This window comes from Pezoporus flaviventris, unplaced genomic scaffold, assembly GCF_033815535.1.
Source record: "Pezoporus flaviventris isolate CSIRO_AGI_PZ_B2104156 unplaced genomic scaffold, CSIRO_AGI_Pfla_v1 ptg000030l, whole genome shotgun sequence".
Lineage (NCBI taxonomy): Eukaryota > Metazoa > Chordata > Aves > Psittaciformes > Psittacidae > Pezoporus > Pezoporus flaviventris.
The window spans coordinates 6,476,164-6,498,983 of NW_026892578.1; the positions used below are offsets into that span (position 1 = coordinate 6,476,164).

At 41.7% G+C, this 22,820-nt stretch overlaps 1 protein-coding gene across 3 annotated transcripts in view; it reads right to left on the reverse strand.

Moving 5' to 3' along the window:
* DHRSX (dehydrogenase/reductase X-linked) overlaps nt 1-22,820 on the reverse strand; it is a 160,519-nt gene that overhangs the window by 31,364 nt on the left and 106,335 nt on the right. For all 3 annotated transcript variants that reach the window (XM_061459828.1, XM_061459827.1, XM_061459829.1), the window contains one exon: nt 14,778-14,985. In XM_061459828.1, the coding sequence (XP_061315812.1) occupies nt 14,778-14,985 (208 nt within the window). The remainder of the gene's footprint in view (nt 1-14,777; nt 14,986-22,820) is intronic.

The following is a 22,820-nucleotide window of genomic DNA, read 5'->3' on the forward strand; positions in this document are numbered from 1 at the left end:
AAAAAAGACACCTGACCATGAACAGCCCTTGCACCAACCAGCGGCCTGAGCTGCAACATGCTGAATAATGTAGTTCCATCATCATAAAGATATCACCTGCGCCTCAGGGTAAAATGGGCTATTTTAAGAATAAAGAACAATCGCTGCATGAATAGAAAAGTGATTTGGCATTAGTCAGGAAATTGCAGTTACATTTTAAATTCAGTAACGTCCGTGCTCTGATCTGAGACACTCAAAATGTCACCTTATGCTTCATGCATATTTCAACCCTTTTAACTTGAAGGACCAGATCCTCAGCCGCTAAGAGCTTCTCTTGCACAACAGTGTGGGGCACAGCTCACGCCACCCATGGGAAGAAGCACTCATCCAAAGCCACCTCCGTCAGCCAGCTGGCAGCCAAGTCTGGCACTGCTCCATCAGTGCCACCATTCCCTCACCAGCGAAACACGGAAGCTAGGGCACAGGACAAACTTCCTGAATTGAATTAGGGTGATCTTGTCTGGCAAGCAGCTTGCAAGGAAGCAGAGCTGGTGACTGACTACTCTGACTTGTTCTGCCTGGGTCTAGTCTGGCCTTCAGTAACCTTCAGATGCCAGGCAGCAGGATGGTGAATGCTCCCCATGACTTCCCATTCCCACATTTTGTGTGAGTGCTGTTTTGACTTACCTTGTGGCAATGAAGCATGAACTGCAAGGGCTGGATCCTCAAAAGCCTTGTACTTTGCATAGATATCTATGTCAGAGAAACACGAGTGCTGAGAAGATATAAAAAGCTATCCAATCAAGGAGGAAGCCTTTTATATCACAGTGCAGAGATGCAAATGATTTGCAAGGCAGTAGGGAATCAGACTTCAATAACATACTATAGATATAAAAGATATAAAATTGGATACACAGAACAGGCACTTTTGGCAGAACCCCTGCAATGATCACCTGCAATCTTCCCATTTTCTCTGTGTGTGCTTTTTGCTTTCCAGGAATCTGACATCAGTGGACTACATAAGACAGAAGAATTACCTGTGACACAAACATGACGGAGTTTTGCTGAACAACAGTTACTGGTTTGTTTGTTAGACCCCATCTTATTAGAATCATGTTGTTTAAATGCCACGTTGGGAAAAAAGAATCAACAGTGGTTACTTGATTTTGTTACATCCAGTCTTGAATTTATGCGTGAGAGAAACAGGAGCACATAGGCTCCTGTACCTTTACTAGGATTGCATGTATCATGCATATATATGCAGAATCACAGAATGGTTTGGGCTGGAAGAGACCTTAAAGTTCATCTAGTTTCAACCCCCCTGCCACGGGCAGGGACAACTTCCACTAGACCAGGTTGCTCCAAGCCCCGTGCAGCCTGGCCTTGAACAGCCTGTGCCAGTGTCTCACCACCCTCACAGTGAAGAACTTTTTTCTAATATCTAATTTAAAACTACCCTCTTTCAGTTTAAAACCATAAAATGTATTCCTCTTACACATGGAATTATGTGGCTTTAAAGCCTATTCATCTAAATCTAGCCTTTCTTGGAACTTTATGTTCTGTATGTACATTTCTGCACTGAATGAGTATAATTGTATACTAAATAAAATAATATTGACATTACGCATTTCCCCATTGCTTTCATTTTCTGAAGTCTCTAAAAGCTTTCTGAAATGAATGTGCACATGAGAGCCCAAAGCAGAACACAGCTTACCAGCAAACTGTGTTGGCATACCAGTGCACGCACAGTGCCTGTGATGCTTCGACCCTTGAGAACACAAGGCATCTATGCTTCACAGTGAGGCAGGCAGGCTCTCAAGCAGAGAAACTGTCTCCTAACTAGATGGCCATCCAGGCAAAAGACTGCTACCTCTCAGCTCCCACTGGTACATACACACACACACATGCTGGCCAGTAAGCGAGCTAGGAGTTGCTGGTGTTCGACTGCCAGGGGATCCATTCTAATAAATACTGTCCACCAGGACTGAGCTACACCAGGCAGCATATGCTGTGGTATGGCAAGCCTGTGCACGGTCAGCAGCTAGGAAAAGCGGAGCAAAGACTTGGTGGGAAGAAGTCCAGTGGGAAGGAGTGGTGTGCCTGTCAGTGGTAGTTTGGAAAGTCCATGCTCACCCACTTATTGGAGTGGGGCTCTCTATGGACCACTATTCGTAGCATGGAAAACAGTCTCCCCCGGGGAGTACCCTTCCATAGCATTTTGCCAAGGTAGTGCTGATAATATTGGGCAATGCACACCTCACTAGATGGAAACTACAGGAGGAGTTAAGGCAAACAGAATTTAATTAGCTGCTTTGAAATCCAGCCAAGAGAGCAACAATATACAAGACCTTCTCCTTCTTTTGAAAATGTTTTATTGATTCTATACTGATGAATAATGAGCAGGGTAAGGCAGGTTCTGCATTTCTTGTTCAAATAATTTTTAGCAGAAATTCTTATTTTTGGCTTAAGAATCTTTGCAACATTGAATTGTTTGCATTGTCACTGCAAAAATTAGGGAGAAGAGAAAGGGACTGTTTTGGACTTTTACCAAAACAAAATAAGCAAATATTCAATTCTGGAGTGAGTGCTTTGTGGTTTGCTGATTTATTTTTTTTCTTTTTCACCAGAAGCTGATTTTTACCACTGATCTCGTGGTGCTGTCTCCAGCAGCAGTCTCCCTAGCATGCTGGGGCAATGCATTTGTAAAACATAATGAGAAGCCAAATCTGAAACTGGAGCCTGCAGTGGCTAATTAGGTGTTTAAATATGGACTCAGCTGCTATCCAAGTTTGAAAACTGGATCCATGTTTAGCACTTCCCTTGGCAGACAGTCTTACTCTGGTTTCTTTTTTGGCTGGCTTTAGCTTGGCTGTGTGCTGTAGAGGTCTCCTATTTGCATCCAGTGATACCGTGTTTAGTGAAGGGCATTAAGCCTGCTCAGGGTACCCACTGAGTAACAGGGGAAACAAAATTGCTGCTTGGCACAGACCATCTCCTCCACACCTCCTGTGCATAGGCTCTCGAACTGCTCTCAGCTCTTTCTCTTTCATTAGCAGTTGCTTTTGCATTATGCACACACGTGGAGGAAGTGGATACAGACCGACTGAAATAAGGGTGCAGGGACAGCAGCCTTTCCCTTCCCTACCATATCCTGCTTCAACACAAGTCTCAGAGGACAGGTGACCATACTGACTGACACACATCTACATCTAACCTGGCTGATGCTAGCAGTGAAGTTTTCCTGATGTGGACCTCTTTCACACTGCACTTGCCTTGCACGTGTCATCCTCCTCTCACCCGTCAGCACGCTCCCAAATTTCCAGCGTGTTAATTTGCCTGGAGGGCAGAGTGCACCAAGATCAAACTGCAGAACAACCCGATTGCTATGTGCTCCATTAAAAGACAAGTGATGCAAAACGTGGGTGACACGCTGGGGTTTTTAATGAAAGGGCACACAAAATTTCAATATACGCCTTAGGATGAATCAGTGAATTAAGCAAAACACAGACTTGCTGTATTAAAATGACTAAAGTTTCCTAATGATTTATGTATTAATCTTGTAATACATCATCAACATTGCTTAGTCAAGACCTTAAAAAACTATTATTAAACACTCATGAAGCTTTCACAGTCTTAAATTTTCATTGTCCGGGGAATGCAGCAGCAGATTTTTCAAGATTTCTGATAGATCTTGCAGTTTATTTTGAAGCAGCTACAGACATATATTGCAGAATACAGGTATATCTTTTCTGCTTATTCTAAACAGTTTCTTTCTCTTTTCCTGGGGTAAGCCCAAGCCTGGCACCTAAATATTGATTATTAGATTTAAACAGACTTCCTGACAGTACTACATATAGTTATCCCATGAATACATTTGTAGTCTCATCAGTAGTGATCTTCCCCTCACTACAGAAAGAAAAAGGAACTACAGAGATGGAGAAAAGACAGAGCTCGAGAAATTAGAATACATGTATTAGCACTGAAAACTAGCATTTTGCCAATTGAAAGAAACAAGCATATTCATTAGTAAAACAAAACTAATATATGGAAATGCTATTCTATCTGAATAAGTCAATATGTTATGTTTTTTGTACAGTAGCTGTCCTATAGGCTACAGTACAGTCACCCATTTTGGGTGTTCATTGAACATATTTCTTCATGTACATTTCTTTCATGTACTTGATATGTAGCTTTTAAAAAAAAAATTGTAAATGTATACACATAATAGTCAAAGTGGCTGTGGCATACCCCCATGTATTTGAACTGGAATGCACTGGCTGCTGCAATGTGGGTGAATAAGGACTCAAGCATCAGGGACTCCTGAAGCACCCTTGTGAGCCTGTGATTGACATGTTAGAAAGGAAGGCTACAAGACAGATAAATTATTATTGGCTCAACACAAGCTGAAGAGCAAATCTTTCATGCCCTAATTGGTCACACGGGATTTACTTGAGCAGCCAGAGGCACGTGGCACTTTGAGAGCAGCCCACTTTGCCCTTTTGTTCTGAGTCTTGGACAAAGACAGACCACATCTCAGAGCTTCCCACTCTCCCTGCAGTGAGTCCCCTGGCACTCACACAGAGCTCTGGACAAAACTGGGATTTATCTGACATGTTTCAGTAGTGGTAAAAAACATTCTTCTCCTTAAAATTAGAAGTTGAGCAAAAGGGTAGGAGCTCAGAGCTGGAAGATTCTCTCTAAAAGGCAAAACATTGGTCTCAGTAGTTTACTTCTCTGCAAGTCAGTGACTCTTGCCTTGTGCTTATTCCACAATTCAGTAGGAGCCACAAGCTGAAAGATGGGTTATGTCTGGTTTTGGTTGGTTTTTTTTTAAAGCCATCTTCCCAACTTTTAGCACTGCACTGTAGAAATATATTCAGTGACTAGCCCTTTGTTACAGTTTGTAGGAAATGCAGAGGGAACAAAAATTAACTTCCTGTCATTGGAGGACTATATTTAGTGAAAGAACCTGGAATCCCTTCATTATAAAAATATTTATGAAAGGCAAAATAAGCAGGGTCTTGTCATCCTGGCCATTACTGTCATCCAAATGGAAGCAATGCATCGTCATCAGGCTGATCCCTCCTCCTAATGGCAGGAGGTGAGATATCAAGAGCCCTCCTGCTCTACTGATTGCCTTGCTGTGTGCAGCTCCATTGTTGTATACTCAGCACAGCTCTAAAAGGACTCAAAGGCTGATCTTTTCAAAGTCTCACCACAATCCGTATCTTTAAGAAAAAGTCTAATTTTTCATTTTGTGTACAATCGGTGTTAATTTCAAATGGTTTAGATGATTTTTAAATATTGATGGCAAGTTCAAGTTGTTATTACTGTAACTTGAACAACCCCAAACCCTATTTCTGTTTTGGTAAAACCATCTTAAAACTGGTGTAGACTTTTGCAGACCAGCTGCAGAAAATCTGGACTTTTCATTCTGGGACTGAAAGGGAAGTATACGGTCTGGTTATGGATAATAAAGTACTGCCATTTCAAATCCACCACGGTGCATCAAATGTGATCAGCAGATTTCCAGTAGACTACTGGTATGTCAGCAGACACATTGACATGTGCTGGTGTATATGGGAAGATAATCTAAAGTTTCATTTTGTGGTGGACTGAACCCACTGCACTGCCTTGGAGTTCAAGAGGCACTGAATGTGTTCTGTAAGTGCAAATTGTTCACCATATTGAAAGACTGGTCTGTCTTACGAGGGGAAGCATGGCTTGAATATGCACACAGACTGCAAAATCTTTTTTCCTCCAAGATGTCTATAAATACTGTGCAGAAAGTCCTGTGCCATCTCTCCCTGTTCACAGAAGCAAGGCAAGATTATCAAGTCTGGCACAACAAAACAACACTGAAAATCAGGTTTTGTTGAGAGAATCTAACAACTTCAGCTTTTTCAAACTTTTCTTCTACAGTGAGACTATGAACACCACAGCTTCAGACTGAGAAGTATAAGTGACTAACTCCCAGTACATGGGTTAAGACAAGGAACAAGCTCTTAAAGCTATCTATTTGTTAAAAACAGTCATGAGAATCCTTCCCCTCTGCTGGAAGACCTTTCCAGGTAAAGAAGAAATACAGCTGAAATGCCAACAGGTACAGGAGAGATTAAAATGTGGACGTTTTCTGCACCTATGAAATGACTCATAGTCCAGACATGGCAGGAAAGGCTTTTGTGTGAGATCATACATCAACAGTGGCCCTTAGCTGCTGTCAGAAAAGATGCAGGATCTAAGTAAGCGCATGAAAGGGCTCTGTGAAGAGAGGGATGTCTTACTTAAGGAATATAAAAAGCCAACTTCAGTGAACAAAAAAACCCTGCAAGAAACAAGTAACATAAAAAGAGTGGTCCAATAGCCAGCATTGTAAAGTGATTATTTCAAAGTACCATAAGGGACAGTGACAGCAATCACTTTCTCTACTGTTTAGCCTTACAGATGGTTTTTGATTTTGTTTTATAGATTTCCCAATCTTGCCAACTTGGAACACTGTAAACAGAGGTCTGTAATGGCACACCAAGTGTTTCCTAAGAAGGAGCATGGCATAGCCTGGAGCCAGAGCACATGAGATATCTGCCACTTGCAAACACACCAGAAGCAAGTGAAGTCCAGCAGGTTTGGCTTTACAGGAAATGACAGGAAATTTCATGTCCAAACCCTAAAAAGCTAACACACAACCACAGACCTGCCTTGCCCCAGACCTCACTGAAAATAATTAATTAAAAAATACTGCTGCTTTGGCAAACTGGTTGATTGGTGATGAAACTGGTGGCAACTCAGCTACTGAACACCCTCCCACCCCATTATGCTGGGAACTGAAAGATTTCAAGCAAAACTCATAATATTTTCATTTGGGCATTTCTGCAGAGCTGTGTTATAGCTAGCATCACTGTTAAAAGCTCTTGAGTTTCTCAGAAAGCTACTGTGAGTCACAGTGCTCCTTGGTCTATGTCCTTCTTGGGAGCTTGAAACACTGCTGTATACAGCCCCTCTCCACCTCCCATGACAAGAAACCAGGGCAACTACAGTACCTGACATATAATGAGAAAAGAAGAAAAGGAACAACAAAATTACAACTCCAGGGGGCTAAAATAGTTTAATTCTACAGTGATTTATTTTATTCAAGAGTATATTTTTCATAAAACTCACTTCTTTTTATAATGAACTTGATTTAATCAAAGACCAAGTTTTCTTCACAGGTTTCAGTATTCAAATGTTTGGTCTGTTTTTGAACAGACAAAGTTCTCCTTCACTAAAAGGTTTAGGATGGGGAGCAGATAGAAGGTTAAGAGTTATCATTTGATGCATAAGGCAGAAATCTGCCTTTGCTTCCGTCCACTGCACCTCATAATCCTTTACACACATGGCAAGATCAGGGATGTGTGGTTGTGAAGAACCAAGAGCAACAGCAGATTGAATCCAGAGGCAATTTGTGGAAGGTGAGATGACCATTTTGACTCTTTCTCTTAACATGTTATTCCAGGGATTTACTGGCATGTGTGCCGGGTTTCCCCAGCTACACCAGGCAGCTGGAAGAACTCCATTGAAAAGGTACTGTGAGGATGGTGGTAGTTCAAGCAATTGAAAGGAATGCTAAAATGATTTGAATAATCACACAGAACCCGAGAACTCCAAAGCTTTTAAGGTTCACTCAGCCTTAAAGTCTTTTTACTGACTGGAAGATGTTAAACTAACTTTCCCCTCTCAAGGCTGACAAACTACCTCCACTCTGTATTCTCTTCAAGTCCCATTTGCCTTCTCTCTCACACAGTGCAGGACATTCACTTTCAAATTACCACTGAACCAGCTTGCCATTTTGGAAAATAGCATATGTACAAGATTGTCCTGGCTTTGGCTAGGATATGGTTAATTTTTTCTTAGCTGGTGCAGTGCTGTGTTTTGGCTTTAGTTTGAGAACAATGCTGGTAACACACTGATGTTTTAGTTGTAGCTCTGTAGCACATACCCTGATCAAGCACTTTTCAGTCTCTCATGCTCTGCCAGTGAGGAGGGGCACAAGAAGCTGAGAGAAAGCAGAGGCACGACACCTGATCCTAAACAGCCAAAGGGATATTCCATATCACAGCACATCGTGCTTGGTATATAAACTGAGGGGAGTTACCCAGAAAGGAAGGATTGCTGCTTGGGTCTGGTTGGTTATCAGTCAGTGGGTTGTGAGCAACTGTATTGTGCATCACTTGTGTTTTCTTTTTCTTTCTTTCTTTATTTATTATTTATTATTCCAATTATTAAACTGTTCTTATCTCAACTCCAGAGTTTTACCTTTTTCTGATTCTTCTCCCCATCCCACCTGGGGGGTGAACGAGCAGCTGCGTGGTACTTAGTTGCCAGCTGAGGCTAAACTACAACAGAGATCCACTGTCCTGTGTGCCACACAGGGCTGACTTTTCCCACTCAACCCACTGTGCAGGCAGAGGCTGAACAGCAGGAACACCCATATACCACATACCTCCCAATATGCTGCAATTTTGAACTACTGTGAAACAGTGTGTCCTATGAAATCATTAACCACTATTAATAATCCTTTGTTAAGTCCATTAACCCCTTTTAGACAAGAAGGAATTTAACACTGTGACACCCAAAGAATCTACATTTAATTTTCCTGAATACATTAAAGTCTGGCATTACCTTTGCGATAGTAGTGCCAGTTGTGCTATTGTTCTTCAGAAACCAATGAGCCCTAAAAGTATTTTGATTAGACAGAATGAAAATACACCAACAAATGTAAAATCAAAACTTTGTAGAGTTGACATCCTGACTTGTATATTTCTCCATTACTGGTTGCAGAAATGGATAGGGATCATCTGTGGCCTGCAACATGGACAAAAACACTTGCTGCATATGAACATAAAAATGGGTTGATGAATTGGTCTGCTGACATAAAGGCCCATATTTTTTAATTAATTTATATAATTTAGTTAATTAATAATTTAATTAATTCATACAATATAGTGCCTTCCCTAATACACTCATTTTCCAGGCCAAGTGGATTTCTGAAATTAATGCTAATTGCTGCAAACACAGCAAATACTTTTGCATACAGAAAGCATTTTGTAAAGGAGGGCTGAAGTACACTTACGTATGTGTATTAAGCATTTGAATACTTATCATCTAACTATAGACAGGAAAACTCAGTGATCTGCTGCAGGAAAGATATACTTAACTGAAAACAGCAGTGTGCTGCAGTTGGCATTTGGTCCTGTCAAGGGAACATGATTTATCTTGCAAATAGAACCAGAATATACAATAGAAGCCATTGTGAGGGAGCTGCTTACACAATACAACTCAAACAATACCTTATATTCCTTAAGTAAAAAATAAAATCTGTAACATGTATCCCTCTTATGGTCTAGAAAAATCTGTTATGATTACAATTTCTGTAGGTTTTACAGCATTTTATTAAGAACAGACCAATGACACAGCTCTTTATATTTAACTGTGAAAGACTCAGTACTGACTAAAATAAAAGGATAATACATGAAATGCCTCCTACTTCCTTTTACAAATTTTCCTTTATTATTTGAAAGTCTAGAAATAAAACAATAGTGCTATGCTACATCAGCTGCATGTTCGGTTTTGCTTGAACTGAAGAATAAAAAGGCACCAGAGGAACCAACTGGGAATTTTTTTTAAAAAAACCTTTCCATTGAAAAAAACGTTGGCCTATCAAACCATTCCTAATAAAAAAAAAATAGATTTTAAACAAATGCCCAGAGTTTTGTCTTTTTTAAATTAATTTGGAACTGATGGAGATATCTTACTTCAGTAGGATGACTTAGAAATTAAAGGTTTGGAGTTTCAGTTTCATAAATGTTATGCTTCAAAATACAAATGGCAATCTACTCATAAGGATAATTACAAATAAATTAGAAATAAAATAATCAGAAATCACTGAAATCAAAGGATTTAGTCTGATAAATGGACTCATATTTTCCAAAAGTAATTTGATATTTTAACTTTTCGTTGTTATTTATGGGCAATATTTTCAAAATCTCAGCAATGTTAAGGGGACAAAATCCCCAATTTTCCGCACAAATTTAATCATTCATTTACCAGCAAACACACAAAAAGTGAAGATGAAGGACACCACCCATCCAAGAACAGGAGAACTCCAGACACTTTGCTAGACAGATTTTCCCATCAGTACATAACACCCCCAGTTACAGTCGTTATGAACTGTCCACCTGCGGAGATTAACTGGAGCTGCCTGGTCTCCCCAGCATCCCCCCAGGTCCTGGGCAGAGATGTTTACCCTATTTTACACCAGCTGGGATGCAGATGTGGCAGCTGGGATTTTTGCAATTCCTCTCTTTGAATCTCTATTGTCTCTGAGATGACTCATGCACTAGGGCTACAGAGAAAAAATCCAGAAATTATTTGGGGACTGTACCAGCTTGGAAAGTTATAAAAAATATCAGCTCTTCAGCAGCTGGACAGCAGAGGAAAGAAGTGTGACTAACTGGTCTTGAATATACAGGAGGCATGAACCAGAGAAGGAGCTGTGTTACTGTGGCTGGGGAGTTCACAGATCTGTGATTCATAGCATTACAGGGTCCATTTGTCATGCATAAAGAGACGATGATGAAAAGAATAGTTAGTCATGGAGAAAAAGCTAGACAGAACACACAAAGATGCTAACCTCTGGGAAAGGGAGCATATTCAGGTGTGACAGACAGGCTGGGAAAGGGAATGTCTTTTTTTTCTCCATTTTCCTAAAATCTCCATTCGGTGGGTAGAGGACTCAAAAGAGTACCCTCCATCCCAGCCTTGTATGAGCACCATGAACCCCAGTGCAGTGTTCGAGTCTATCTCAACACAAGGGGATGGCAAAATGTTCTTCAAGCTTAAAACTAGACAGCCATAATTCTCTCATGACCATATTTTATTCTCCTCCCACTTTAGAAAATATTATTTAAGTCAGGCAAAAGAAGAAAAAAAACCATCTCAACTATGCTGTTAGAGTCCACAGTGTACTACCCTCATCATGTAACTGCTGAAATCATCACTGTCTAAATGCTTGCAGGTAGATAGCGTTTCTGTTAAACTTTCACCTCCTTGAAAACAGTCATACTCAAAGTAGGGATGAAGGAGAATGATTTGCCTTAGGGATCCCCTAGTTGACTCATGTGATTGCTGTTGAAAATGGTCTGGATCTAAAAGACCACAAAGGTGTTTGATGTTCTTCATATATCCTTCAGCAAAAGAACTGGGAGAACAGTCATTGCTCTTGTGAGTTTGCATTTTCAATAACACACATGAAACAAGCTATGCCCTGGCAGTTTGGAACAAGCTCTGTCCTGCCTTGAAGTACCCATGCTGTGTCTCTTTTACTGGTGAGGGTGAAGAGGATGGGCAACAATGGAAAGAAATTCTCAGGGTAGAAATAGGAGTGGGGCTAGGGGAAGAAGATAGGAGGAAGATAGACGAAGAGAAGGAAATTAACAGGTGTGCAGAAATAAGACACCACATCCCTTCCTCCCCCCAAAAAGGGAAAAAACGATGACATAGGGAGGCAGAGGCAATGGAGACAAAAAAGCTCAAAAGACACAGGTGAAGATAAAACTGTGAACAGAGAAATTGAGTAGGCAGGCATAAAGAGAGACATAACAAAGAAAAATAACGTAAAATGCAAGAAAAAGAAATCAAAAAGATTAAATTAACCATCCTGCTCAATAGGAGCTGAGAAGAGAATCATGGGATAAATCAGATTGGTGAGATGGCAGAAAAGAAACCAAAGAGGAAACATGGAAGACAGTAACACATTTAATACTGCTCATGGGACAGACCTTCATTTAATACTGTTCATGGGACAGACCTTCCAACAATTATTTGTTATGCTGCTGCCCTGTGGTCACTGAGATATGGGTGATGACTGACTTAAGAGCAGATCTCTGAGTAGCAAGTACAAGCAATAGGGAGCGATGGCTACAACTGTGACTGACAACCCAGAATCTCCCAAGTGGGAGGCTGATCCCATAGAAAAATCTGTGGTAAAGCAGAGAAGAGAACCTCAGTTTACTGTGTACTTTATGTCAAGAAAGTCTTCTGCCTTTCCTTCTCTGACATATTTAATGAATGAATCTCTCCTTGGCCACTATCACTCACCTCCAGTTTGGACACTAGCCCAACTAAAACCTAGGAATAATGGGACAAGAGCACAGTAAACAATTCAGTCTGCAGCCACCAGTATATTTTCCAGAAGAGAATATGGCCCCCTTTCTCCACTGTGAGAAAAATGACTCCATACTGTTTTTCTGACTTCCTGCAAGGTCAGGACCAGCCAATCTGGGAAAATACACCCAAGCTGTTAAACGAATTATGGCCAACTAGTGCAATTCAAAATAAGGAAAAAGCCATGATGAAGTTTTTAGAAAGATTTCCCATTCACACGAGCGGCAAAAATGAGGGATGGCATCACTGGGAGACTGGCAATTTGTGGAACACTGTCATACCACAATGCTTACCATGGGTGTCTTTACCACATCCATTAAAGCTCTTCAGCACTTCTCTGAATCACCAGGTGTCTCCAAGGCCTTGTGATGCAGGCAATGCCTGTGTATGCTACCCCACAACAGTCCTCCAGGGCTGATTGCTAAACTACCGACTCAGGCTGCAGGCGCACGCTCAAATGTAGAAGGGATCTCACTGTTTTTATCAGCACCATTTAAGCCATAACTATTCACCTGACTGGGGGCTTATTGACAATAGTCTAAAAACCCCACCAGGGGTATCTTCTTCCACCTGAACCATGAAAAGGTTTTGATCTGAATCGACAGCCCCTTCTGCGTTCCATCAAATGTGCCTGTGTGCTTGGAAAGCAGACACCACTGCTGCCCCCGCATGATTCAGAGCATTCATGTGGGCAAGAGCAGGCAAAGTCAGCCAAAGTCTGTCATTCTTTATGGCTCTTCTTACATCAACAAAGTTGAAAGTAAAGGGCAGGTTTGGGTGCAAAAGCTGCACATCGATCTTACTGGCATGTTTTTATTTTTTACATCAGATTGATCATGTTCATACCCAACCATAACTCTCCTAACTGAAACATTTCTGGTTCCTTTAGAATATGAGTTAATAATGGTGAATCAAAGGTAAGGATGATCCTAAATTAAAAAGGCACAACACCAGGCTTTGCTATAATCAAGGAAACTACTGTTACCTAGAGACATACAACATCCATATTTAAATTTGCATTCTGCATTTTAGACCAAAGACAGACTAATTACACTCCTTTTAGCCCCCTTGCATGGTCACATCCAGCATATGCCCATCAGAAACAATGAATACATACATCAAGTGAAGAGTAGGATAATTTCCTGTGGCTGTTTTACAAGCAAGAGATTAAGCTGTGACTACCCCGTGGAGTTTAAACAATGTGCTTGTAACAAAACTGATACCATAGTATGTAATCAGAAGTCAAACATAAAGTTGGACGTGCTTAATGCAGCATTCACATGTAAAATGTGTGCAGTGGAAACAGCCCAGCCCCCTAATTTCAATCTTTGTTCCAACATGGAACCTCAGGCCAGGTGCCTATGAACATGTGCGAAAGTATCTGTCAAAGGATGGTGACAGAATTTCTCCCTGGAAATGATACAAAACTCATACTGAAACGGGGAAACAGAAATTCCCTGGAGCCCCTCAGAAGACAGGATCTGTTGGAGCATGTTGGTAGGTGCATAATTGCCACATGTGACTTCACGAGGAACTTTTGAAATGTATCTATATTTGAAATGGAACTTTCGAAATACGTCTTGGTTATCCTGCCCGTTCCTCAATTAATTGAACACCACCACACGGCTCCTGTATGACACCAGACACATTTACCACATCAGTTGATAACTTCCTAATGTTATATGTATCCCATAGACTTTGATACTCCGTTTTCCTAAAGCAGTCAGACAGAAAACAACCATGCATTTAGCCCATCTTACTGGGTTAAAAAACCAGAATGGCTGTGCACTTGGACCCCAGTAAGCTCTCAGGTGACACAGACAAGAGAGCCAGGGCTCCAGCATTTGTAGTGAATTACAGGGCTGATGTGTGAGCAAGCAAGCACCATAGATGAGAGGGATGACACAGCCTGTGGCTGGAGGGCAGGTGGGGGAAGCTGCAGAAGAGCTATGAGGAGGCCAATAGGGAGGACCAGGATGTCAGGAGCAGTGCAGGACAAGGCAGAGGCCAGAGGCAGAGGGAAGAGACAACATTGTGCCAGGAGTCCCAGGCCAGGGGCAGAGCAGGCAGGGAGGAAGGAGCAGCAGGCAGGATGTGGGCCAGATGAAGCTGCGCCCCCGAGAGCCAAGTCAGCAGCCCCATGTGCAGCAGGCAGGGAGTGAGCAGCCACAAGCATTATTAGGGCAGGATCAGGGCCTCTACCTATGCATTCACATCAGGATGAAGTCTATTAGCATTTGCCCAAGCCATTTTAAAACATCCCAGTTACTGAGTTCCCCTGATTAGGCAGTGATGAGTTCAGGCTCTGCACTGCAACCATCACTGCAGTATAAGCATCAGAAAGGAAAGCGGTCTTTTAAGGTTCAGAATAAAAGACTCAGTTCACAAGTCTCTAAATTACTTCTATCTTTGACTGAAGGCTGAAAGCTTTGGTCAAGCTTGAAAGATATTAAGGAATCCCTTGAAAATCCCCATTAATTAAGAAAAAAAAAAAAAGGCAACAAAAGAAAACCCACATTGAGTATTCAGTAACAATACTCTTGGAGATTAATCTGCACACTCTTACTACAGATCAGTGAACACCAAAAATGAATCAGTACCTGCTTTGTAAGTCGCTCAGGTGCAATTTGCCTACATAATGGGTGGCTGATGAGACAGTGATGATCCTAGCATTGTGACTGTGCGTTCCTGATTGCCTCAGCTTATCCAAGAGGAGGTTAGTCAACAGGAAGTGTCCCAAGTAGTTCAAGCCGAAGTGCTCCTCAAACCCATCCTCTGTCTTCCTTTCGGGGACCAGCATCACCCCAGCTGGAGGAGAAAGTAGAGGTAAAACCTGATGATTTTTTTCAGAGAAGCAGCAAGCTAGAAGGAACATGGATCTCCTGCTGCAGTATAAACACGACATTTAGAGCAATAAGTGACTGGTGATGTCATGTGAAGTATAAAGCAGACAATGATTGATTCCTGCCGAGAAAAATGTCAAAACCCCCAGTTTGGTTCCTTTATCCAGAAAACAGTCAAACTGACTCTCCCCCTCCCTTCCTCTCTCCCTGCAGGATTGTGAGGATAAATGAGTTCATTTGTTAAAAGGGTTCTGAAGACATTAAAAGTTGAGTTAACCCATCGTTGACATGCCGGAATGCAATGCTGCAGATACACAACCATAGTTACTCCATCTGCAATAGGTGGCAGCTGGGTGATCCCAACAACATTGCCTCCATCAAAGAGCTCAGAGCAGTGCAGACAAGATTGGGCTAAGCAGCAGACCTGCTCTCCCAGATGGATTTCTGCTGAGTCCTGGCTGGAGTTTAAAGATCTCTGGAGTCTTCATCTGAAATCTGCAACTTCTATCTCACTGGTGTGGGTGAGAAAAGATGCAGTAAATTTACCCAATATATCTTAATTACTGTGCTTACAAGCAGCTGCATATTGAAATGAGGTTTTGAATGCTTATTTTGGCAATATTTTTGCATATATTTCTACAAGCCACAATTTTCAAATTCAGTGCCTAAAATAAGTATCCACATCCCTAACACACAATGTTGATTTCATCATCTTGCAGAAAATACTGAGCTCATGCATAAATTATATTGCATACTGAGGCTGTGTGGGGGATAGCTATCCCACTCAACTACACGTGGACTTGAATGTTATAAATTATTCTTATTTTATTAAAATTTAATTATCATGCAAGTGGACCTGACTTTTGTAATTAAAATGCAGATGGACATGGTGAAAGGAGAGTAACACTGCAGGACATTTCTCTTCTCTGTACAACACATGAATATGATACAGCAAAAAGACCACCTCTGCTCATAGACACAACAAAATGTCAGCTTAATCCTTGTGCTACTTCACATGTCCATTAAAAAGCCTTTAACATCTCGCTTCTTGATGTCATGTAGCCTGATGATGGCATATTAAATGACCATTTTAAACAGCAGATGCTGTTCATCTACAGCACTCCTTCTTCGGGAGGTCCCCCCACATGACAGTTCTGCTTCATTACTGCTGCTCAGGATGAAAAGGAGGTATTTTCAGGATACTTTTAGCATGGCCAACACCCTTAGGAATTCACCTATGGCTGCCTACTGCTTAACTGGAGAAGGAGAGTGAGGGTAAGAAATAAGAGAAGATGACAGAGCAAACAAAAGGGTTGGTTATGACACAGTGTACCCATGTATGGAGAACATAAGACTGAACATGAATGATGCCTGTTGGTGTTCCAATGAAAGAAACACAACACAAATTACATGATGAGGCTCTACAAAAGCTCTGATTGGCAACTCTCTCTGTCACTGCAGTCACTTTCCCAGATCCCTCAGAATGACAGGAAAACCCAGCTGCCAGGTGTGGTTTCTCTGTATGTCACATCTCATCTTTAACAATGGGAAGACAGTTTAGAGGGTGTTTGATCAGGTGTCCTGTTGTATTCCCCTTCCTCAGCAGCACTTACTTTGATGCATGGTGCAACTACTCACAGAATTGTAAACAGGTTTCCATTTCCTCCCTAATCTGCACATAATGACATCCAGAACAGTGGCTGGGACTGAGCCCTGGCGTGAGGGGTATGGACAGACAGAAAAGTGAGACAAACCCTGCTGAGACTTTTTCTTTGCTTCATTACTACAGCTCTGAGCATCAGGGCTGGTGTAAGGAAAGAGTCTCCATTTTCCTGAGGGTCAATCTGCCCTCCAAAGTTCTGACACTTGGAAAAGACAAGAGGAAGCGGTTTACTGGAGGTGTATTTTCAGCAACGCTGGTAAAGAAACACAAAACTGGCAGTGTTCAACGCCAGGCTGGATGGGGCTTTGAGCAACCTGGTCTAGTGAAAGGTGTCCCTGCCCATGGCAGGGGGTTGGAATTAGATGATCTTATGGTCCCTTCCAACCCAAACTATTCTATTATTCTATGATTAAAATGCAAGCCCATGAAATGGCAGCCAACAGAAAACTGCCCTGGCACAGCAAACCTGATGTAAACCCTAAATACTGCTGCTGCTGCATCTGCCGGGGCTGCTGCAGGGCTCACTGTAGGACACATCCATGCAAACACACACACTGTTGGCTGAGTCAGACAGAGGGTTAGAGGGATTTGCCTGGAGAGAAGCGTGTTAGATGGCAGCTACAGCCATTCAGCTTTGCATCATGACCAGCAGGCAAACTGGGGGGGGGGGCGGCTGTCACCACTCACATCAGCCCTGAGGATGCTTGTGCTACAGCAACTGCCCCCTTGACCTTTGGACAAGGCAGAGGATTTCAAGAGCACAGAGAGTCTTTGCCCTCCACCCCAATTAGTCTCCACCATCTGTGCTGCATATTCTGGAAGCAAACACAGATCTGAGCCCAGATCAGGAGATGGAAAAAAAATTCATTCCTGCAATGCGCAACTATTAAGACACGTTTCCAAAAATTACTTTTCTCGTTCTTCAGGAGCTTCCTCTGAGTAGAAATTGCGGTCAAGTCCTTGAGCACGCACAGTCACCGCTGCCTGCATTTGTCACTACTAGAACTCCCTTTTTGTCTTCAAGGTCAAATAATATTAATTCGAAACACCTTATTCCTTTTTTTTTTTTTTTAAAGAAGACTCTCATCTTTGAGGTGGTTCATATCAACGCTATCAAAAAATCTTGCCCTGCAATTTGAGGGTTGTTTCTTTTGTTTGAGGAGAAGCCATTTTAATTCACTGAGGGCAAGTGTACAGAGGAATACCAAACAGGCAACTGAACCTGGCTGCTCCTCTGACAAAAGGGAAAACCTTGGAAGTGTAGCAGCAAGCTCTCTTTTCTACATTATTAACTGCGTAGCATTCAATAGGTACTGAAAGTGGCACACTATTGATTTTCTTTGGTCCTGAAACATCATCAGCTTTACTCAGGGGCCCCAAATGGTAACTCAAAGAATGAAAGCTGCTTCTATTTTTAATTCTTTCAATTAATCCAGTACTATTTGAAACATTCAAAAGAAAAAAAAAGCCCTTCTTAGTTCGTTTACCTTACCTCTTAATTGTAAACTAAGAATGAGTTTTCTTCTGCTATAGAATCCATACAACCCACAATCTTTTTGGTCTTAATTATCAATTGTCAGTCTCCTCAGTGTTTTGGAGTACATGTGAAATCTAAAGTGGCAGCACACAGACCATTAATGCCAAACACTTTAACTTTCTTGTACGTTTTTCCCTCTGATTTAGTTGCATTGTTTCCAGATTTATTTTTAAAAATGTCACTGATATCAGCATAGCATTAGAAAATTAGTGAATAAGTAAGATGAATACAAGATTTTACTTTGATTAGCTGTTACAGAAATATTCAGGCAAAAGGCTGACAATATGCATGCCAAAACCCGACGAAATGATCCACAGATGTGTGATTTTGCAAGTATAGAAATAAACTAGAATAAGGAAAATACTTTGCTGTACAACTATGCTGGAAAACCATTCTTATACATACAGTAATACATTCCAACGTGCTGCAGTTATGCATTTTTTGTAATAAGTTCAAATTACACACATTTTTATTAGCTATAATGAATAAAAAAATATCTATCCTTTTTTTTACTTTTATGACTAGGCAATAGTTGTATTTTTCTCTTAAAGAATGAATAAACCTCAGGAGCACTGTCTTTGAAAACAGATATTTATAATGATTTTCTATAGAAGTTTCTAATGAAACTCTTGGGATCCATCAGTGAATCAGTCTTAGGTGATTTTAAGAGCATAATGGGTCTGATATTGCTCACAGCATAACCAAAAACTTTATGACAGTTGTTAACACTATAGGCCAGGCATACTGTATTTTTATTGGAATATACAGAATTTCTACCATGTCTGCCTGTACTGCTGATGATGGTAGACATTGCTGTAATTCCTGTACTTCTCATCATTCAGCTCCATTATAAAATATGTTTTAAGAGCTTTAAAAATAAAAGTATTTCGCTCATCTAGATTTATTTACAGTGAGTTACCTGGAGGCATTTAGAGGTAGTTCTCTCAAACTCACTAAAGAAGAAAGATTTAAAATCTCTTCATATGAAGAACAAAAGGTTTTTCTTCCCAGACAGGCTCACAGAAGTGGGTTTGGAGGCAGTGCCTCCACATGCAAGTCCTTTCATTCCCAGCAGCCCAAAAGCTGGGCAGAAAATGCAAGAGGCTAGTCACATACGCTTACAGGTAGCACCTTCACAGCAGGAAGTGAACCTATATAATCTCATTCACCCAATTCTTGTTATGTACAAGAAAGAGATACATACTGTACCAGAAAAGTTCCCAATGGGAAAAATGACTAGAGACAGTAACTCCAAGTAAAAGCACAGTCTTTTCTCCATATAGGTTTTATACTGGTATAGCTGACTGACTTAGCAGCATTTTCCATCCCATGAGTGCAGCCATACAAGGTGACCCACCTCGCTTAACAGTGTCCAAACCACTCTGCTCTACACATCCATACTCCAAAAGATCTATGGGTGGATCTATCTACATATAAAATAGTGTAACCCACTTCTCTCCTGAATAGGGCCATCTATAGTGGAGTGAACATCTCAAAGACCATATAGCAGCATCCTCCGGCTAGGCTGCCTATACTAGATTGATTGCTCCACATCGTTCTATTGGGCTGTGCTATCCCAGAATACTGTTGTCCTGCAGATCTCTCCTGGTTAGTGAGCAACGAGAAGATGCAATGCCTTATTAGAATAACTGCGTCCAGAAGTGCCTATCGGAGACACAGCTGTACACATATAACTGCTTTTTACAGGTATGCCTCATCTGGGCTGCAGAAAGATGAATTTACAGCACCACTGAGACACACTGCTTGCCAAACTTCATCTGTAACCCAGAGTCCAGTGCTACAGGCATGCTGCACACCTACTGGTATCCCCCAAAAAAATGTTCTGAGTCTAGACAGGACCACACAGAAGCCAGCTTTTCAGTGTATGAAACCTGAAAAGGCAAAAATCTGAGCAGTTAAGAAGAAAAGAAGAAAAATACAAATGAAGCTTGGTACAGCTCTCTGATGCTATTTCCTGTCTCCACAGCAGGAGTTCAGACACTTGCACTTCCCAGTATCTTCTGGAACTCTCATGTATGTGCAGTTTTCTAAAGCAAAAACTTTGGTAGGATAAAGAAAAGCTTTGGTAGGAAACTGAAGCAAACAAGAAATTTTACCCCATGACATAATGATGATACCTAGATAACATTGAGAGTCCACATCAATGCATTTGACCTTTGGGAAGATCCACTGCCATCAGTGGCAGGACAGTGTCCTACACATGGATCTTCCCTGAAGGGGACTGTCCATGGTGAACAGCTTGATAAACAGGAGGGCAGCATCAGGACCCAGCTTCAGGCTGCAGAGAACTGTCCCCAGAGGGTTCAATCTCTCCTGCCACTTCCCAGAACATGCATGCTGCCTTCCTGTGCCAGCCAAAATGTATGGCCCTGCCTAAGCCAAGGACTGCGTGCTGCTTCCCAGCCAAAACTCTGGGTTAAGCTCCCCTCCCTCCCTTACCCCCAGAATCCAGTGACCCAACACAGATCTTATCAAGGAACAGCATGTATGTGGGAAGGAGGGGAGAGGCTCAGCCCCAGCCTTGAATATCAGCTTCATCTGCCTCTCTGCTTCCCTGAAAACAGTAAGTTGTTTCTCCCTAATTTTCTTAGCCAGCCACTCTAGCTCTTTTGTGTCTGAATCTCACAAATTTCATTCTGCATCCTATAGGCATCTGTCAGTCACGTGCCTGGCTGGCTCTTCTCTTGGTTTTGAGGCTGGTTTCTTTAGGGGAACAGAGACTCTAGTCCTCCAGGTAAGGACTCAGTCCTTGTGAACTATGTGGTGTCTAAGCACCTGCAAATTCTGATCGAGACCTCTTCTACAGTTCAGACCTATCGGCTTTCTTCATCCTCACTACCCACCCCAGCTCGCTCTCACCATGCTTGTTGCCGTATGAATATCCTGATATTGAACAAGAATATATGCTACATTCATAGTTTAATTCTATTTAAAAGTCTTTCAGTCAGCAAACTCAAACATATTGCCATCAACTTTTCCCCCATCCTAATGGCTCTCACCTGACAGCCCCGTTTCCTCCCACCAAATCTTCACTCCATCTTCTGCTGTTTCTCCCTTATAACCTCCCAGCCTTAACTACCTATTCTATTTCAGTTCTCCACTCCCAGGCTTCTCATACAGATCTGCCTCTCTTGGAAGTTATGGTCTTGTCTCATCTGCATTCAAACCAGGCTTCTTCCTCTTCCATGCTACAGGTTTTGTCATCATGCCTAAAAATGCAAGAGAGAGCACTTCTAGACAGAAGTGGTCACTAGCTAACTGAGGTCACCATCTACATCAGTTCACCAGCCATGACTAGGAAGATGTTTACATCCTGAGAGTGATGAAATCACATCCCAGCTCCACAGTCATGTTCCAACTGTATATCAAGGTAAAACCCAGACACCCAGCACCACCCACCAACTTCTTCCCATCCAGTAGTCTGCTTTTAAGGGGACAGAAACTTGTCACAGAGATCATAGAGGATCCAAGCCCCAAGTCTAGACAGTGGAGAGACCAGGAGGAGCCTGAAGTAAGCCACAGTGCCCATCCACCCCAGCTCAAGAGGCAGCCACAGGGAGCAGACAGGACCTTGGTGCCCAGCCTCAGCGCCAGTGCGCTTGCCTGCACACAGTACTTCCCACCATGGCTCAGGGTTGTGATTCCAGCAGGAAGACCAGCTCAGTCTCAATGCAGGACATGCTTGGTACAGGCAAAATCTTTAGCGATTAAAACATTAAAGGTGGTTTTCAAACCACAGGGCTTTACAGGCTTCTGACTTGACCCATCATAGAATATTTCATAGGTGGTGAAAGGTGCAGCCACCTCTGACACAAAGGCAGCATTTTGCCTGCATTCAAATCCCTATTCCACTGATAACACCAGAGACTTTATAAAGAAATTTGTCATAATTTTTGATATTAAAAATCCCTAAGATGTTTTGCTTATCATTGTTGGAAACAGATAAACTCTTTTATCTGACATTCAAAAAAAAAAAAAGAAAAAAAATTAAATAACACTCCCCCTTACCCTAAGGCAAACACTTGGCATGGAAACCCTTAGCCCAAACATTGAAAGTTTGGCTAACTAGTAAGGAACTGAAAATTGAGTAATGTCTACTGGTAGTGCTCCCAGACCCATCTATAGTGCCCACAAGAGAAAAGTGGACTGCATTAGCAGTGCCAAAGAAAATAAAGCAATGCATCTTTCCAGCAAAGACAAGCTCTTAGTTTATAAGCAGTTTAAAGTAAAATAAATAAATAAATAAAATTGCAGCCAATCCACATTCAAGCACTGTGAGAACAACCAAATCTTGGTAGGTTCAGCACAAAACTGAACAGGCTGCAATACCTCCTTAAGAACAGATTCCTTTTCTGATTCAGTGTCATGCTGCTACACAGCAAACACAGAAAGCACAGGCTAGTTCCTTGGAAAATGTGTAGGTTAAAAAACTAAAATATGTTCCATAACTGACATTTTGTTTTTATACTAAAATAAATCAGAGCATTCATAATTGGGTCTGGTTGGGAAAAAAACCCAAACACTTTGTTTCCTAAAAATATGCTCAGTAACTTGGTTATTTGAGTTGGCACAATGGTGA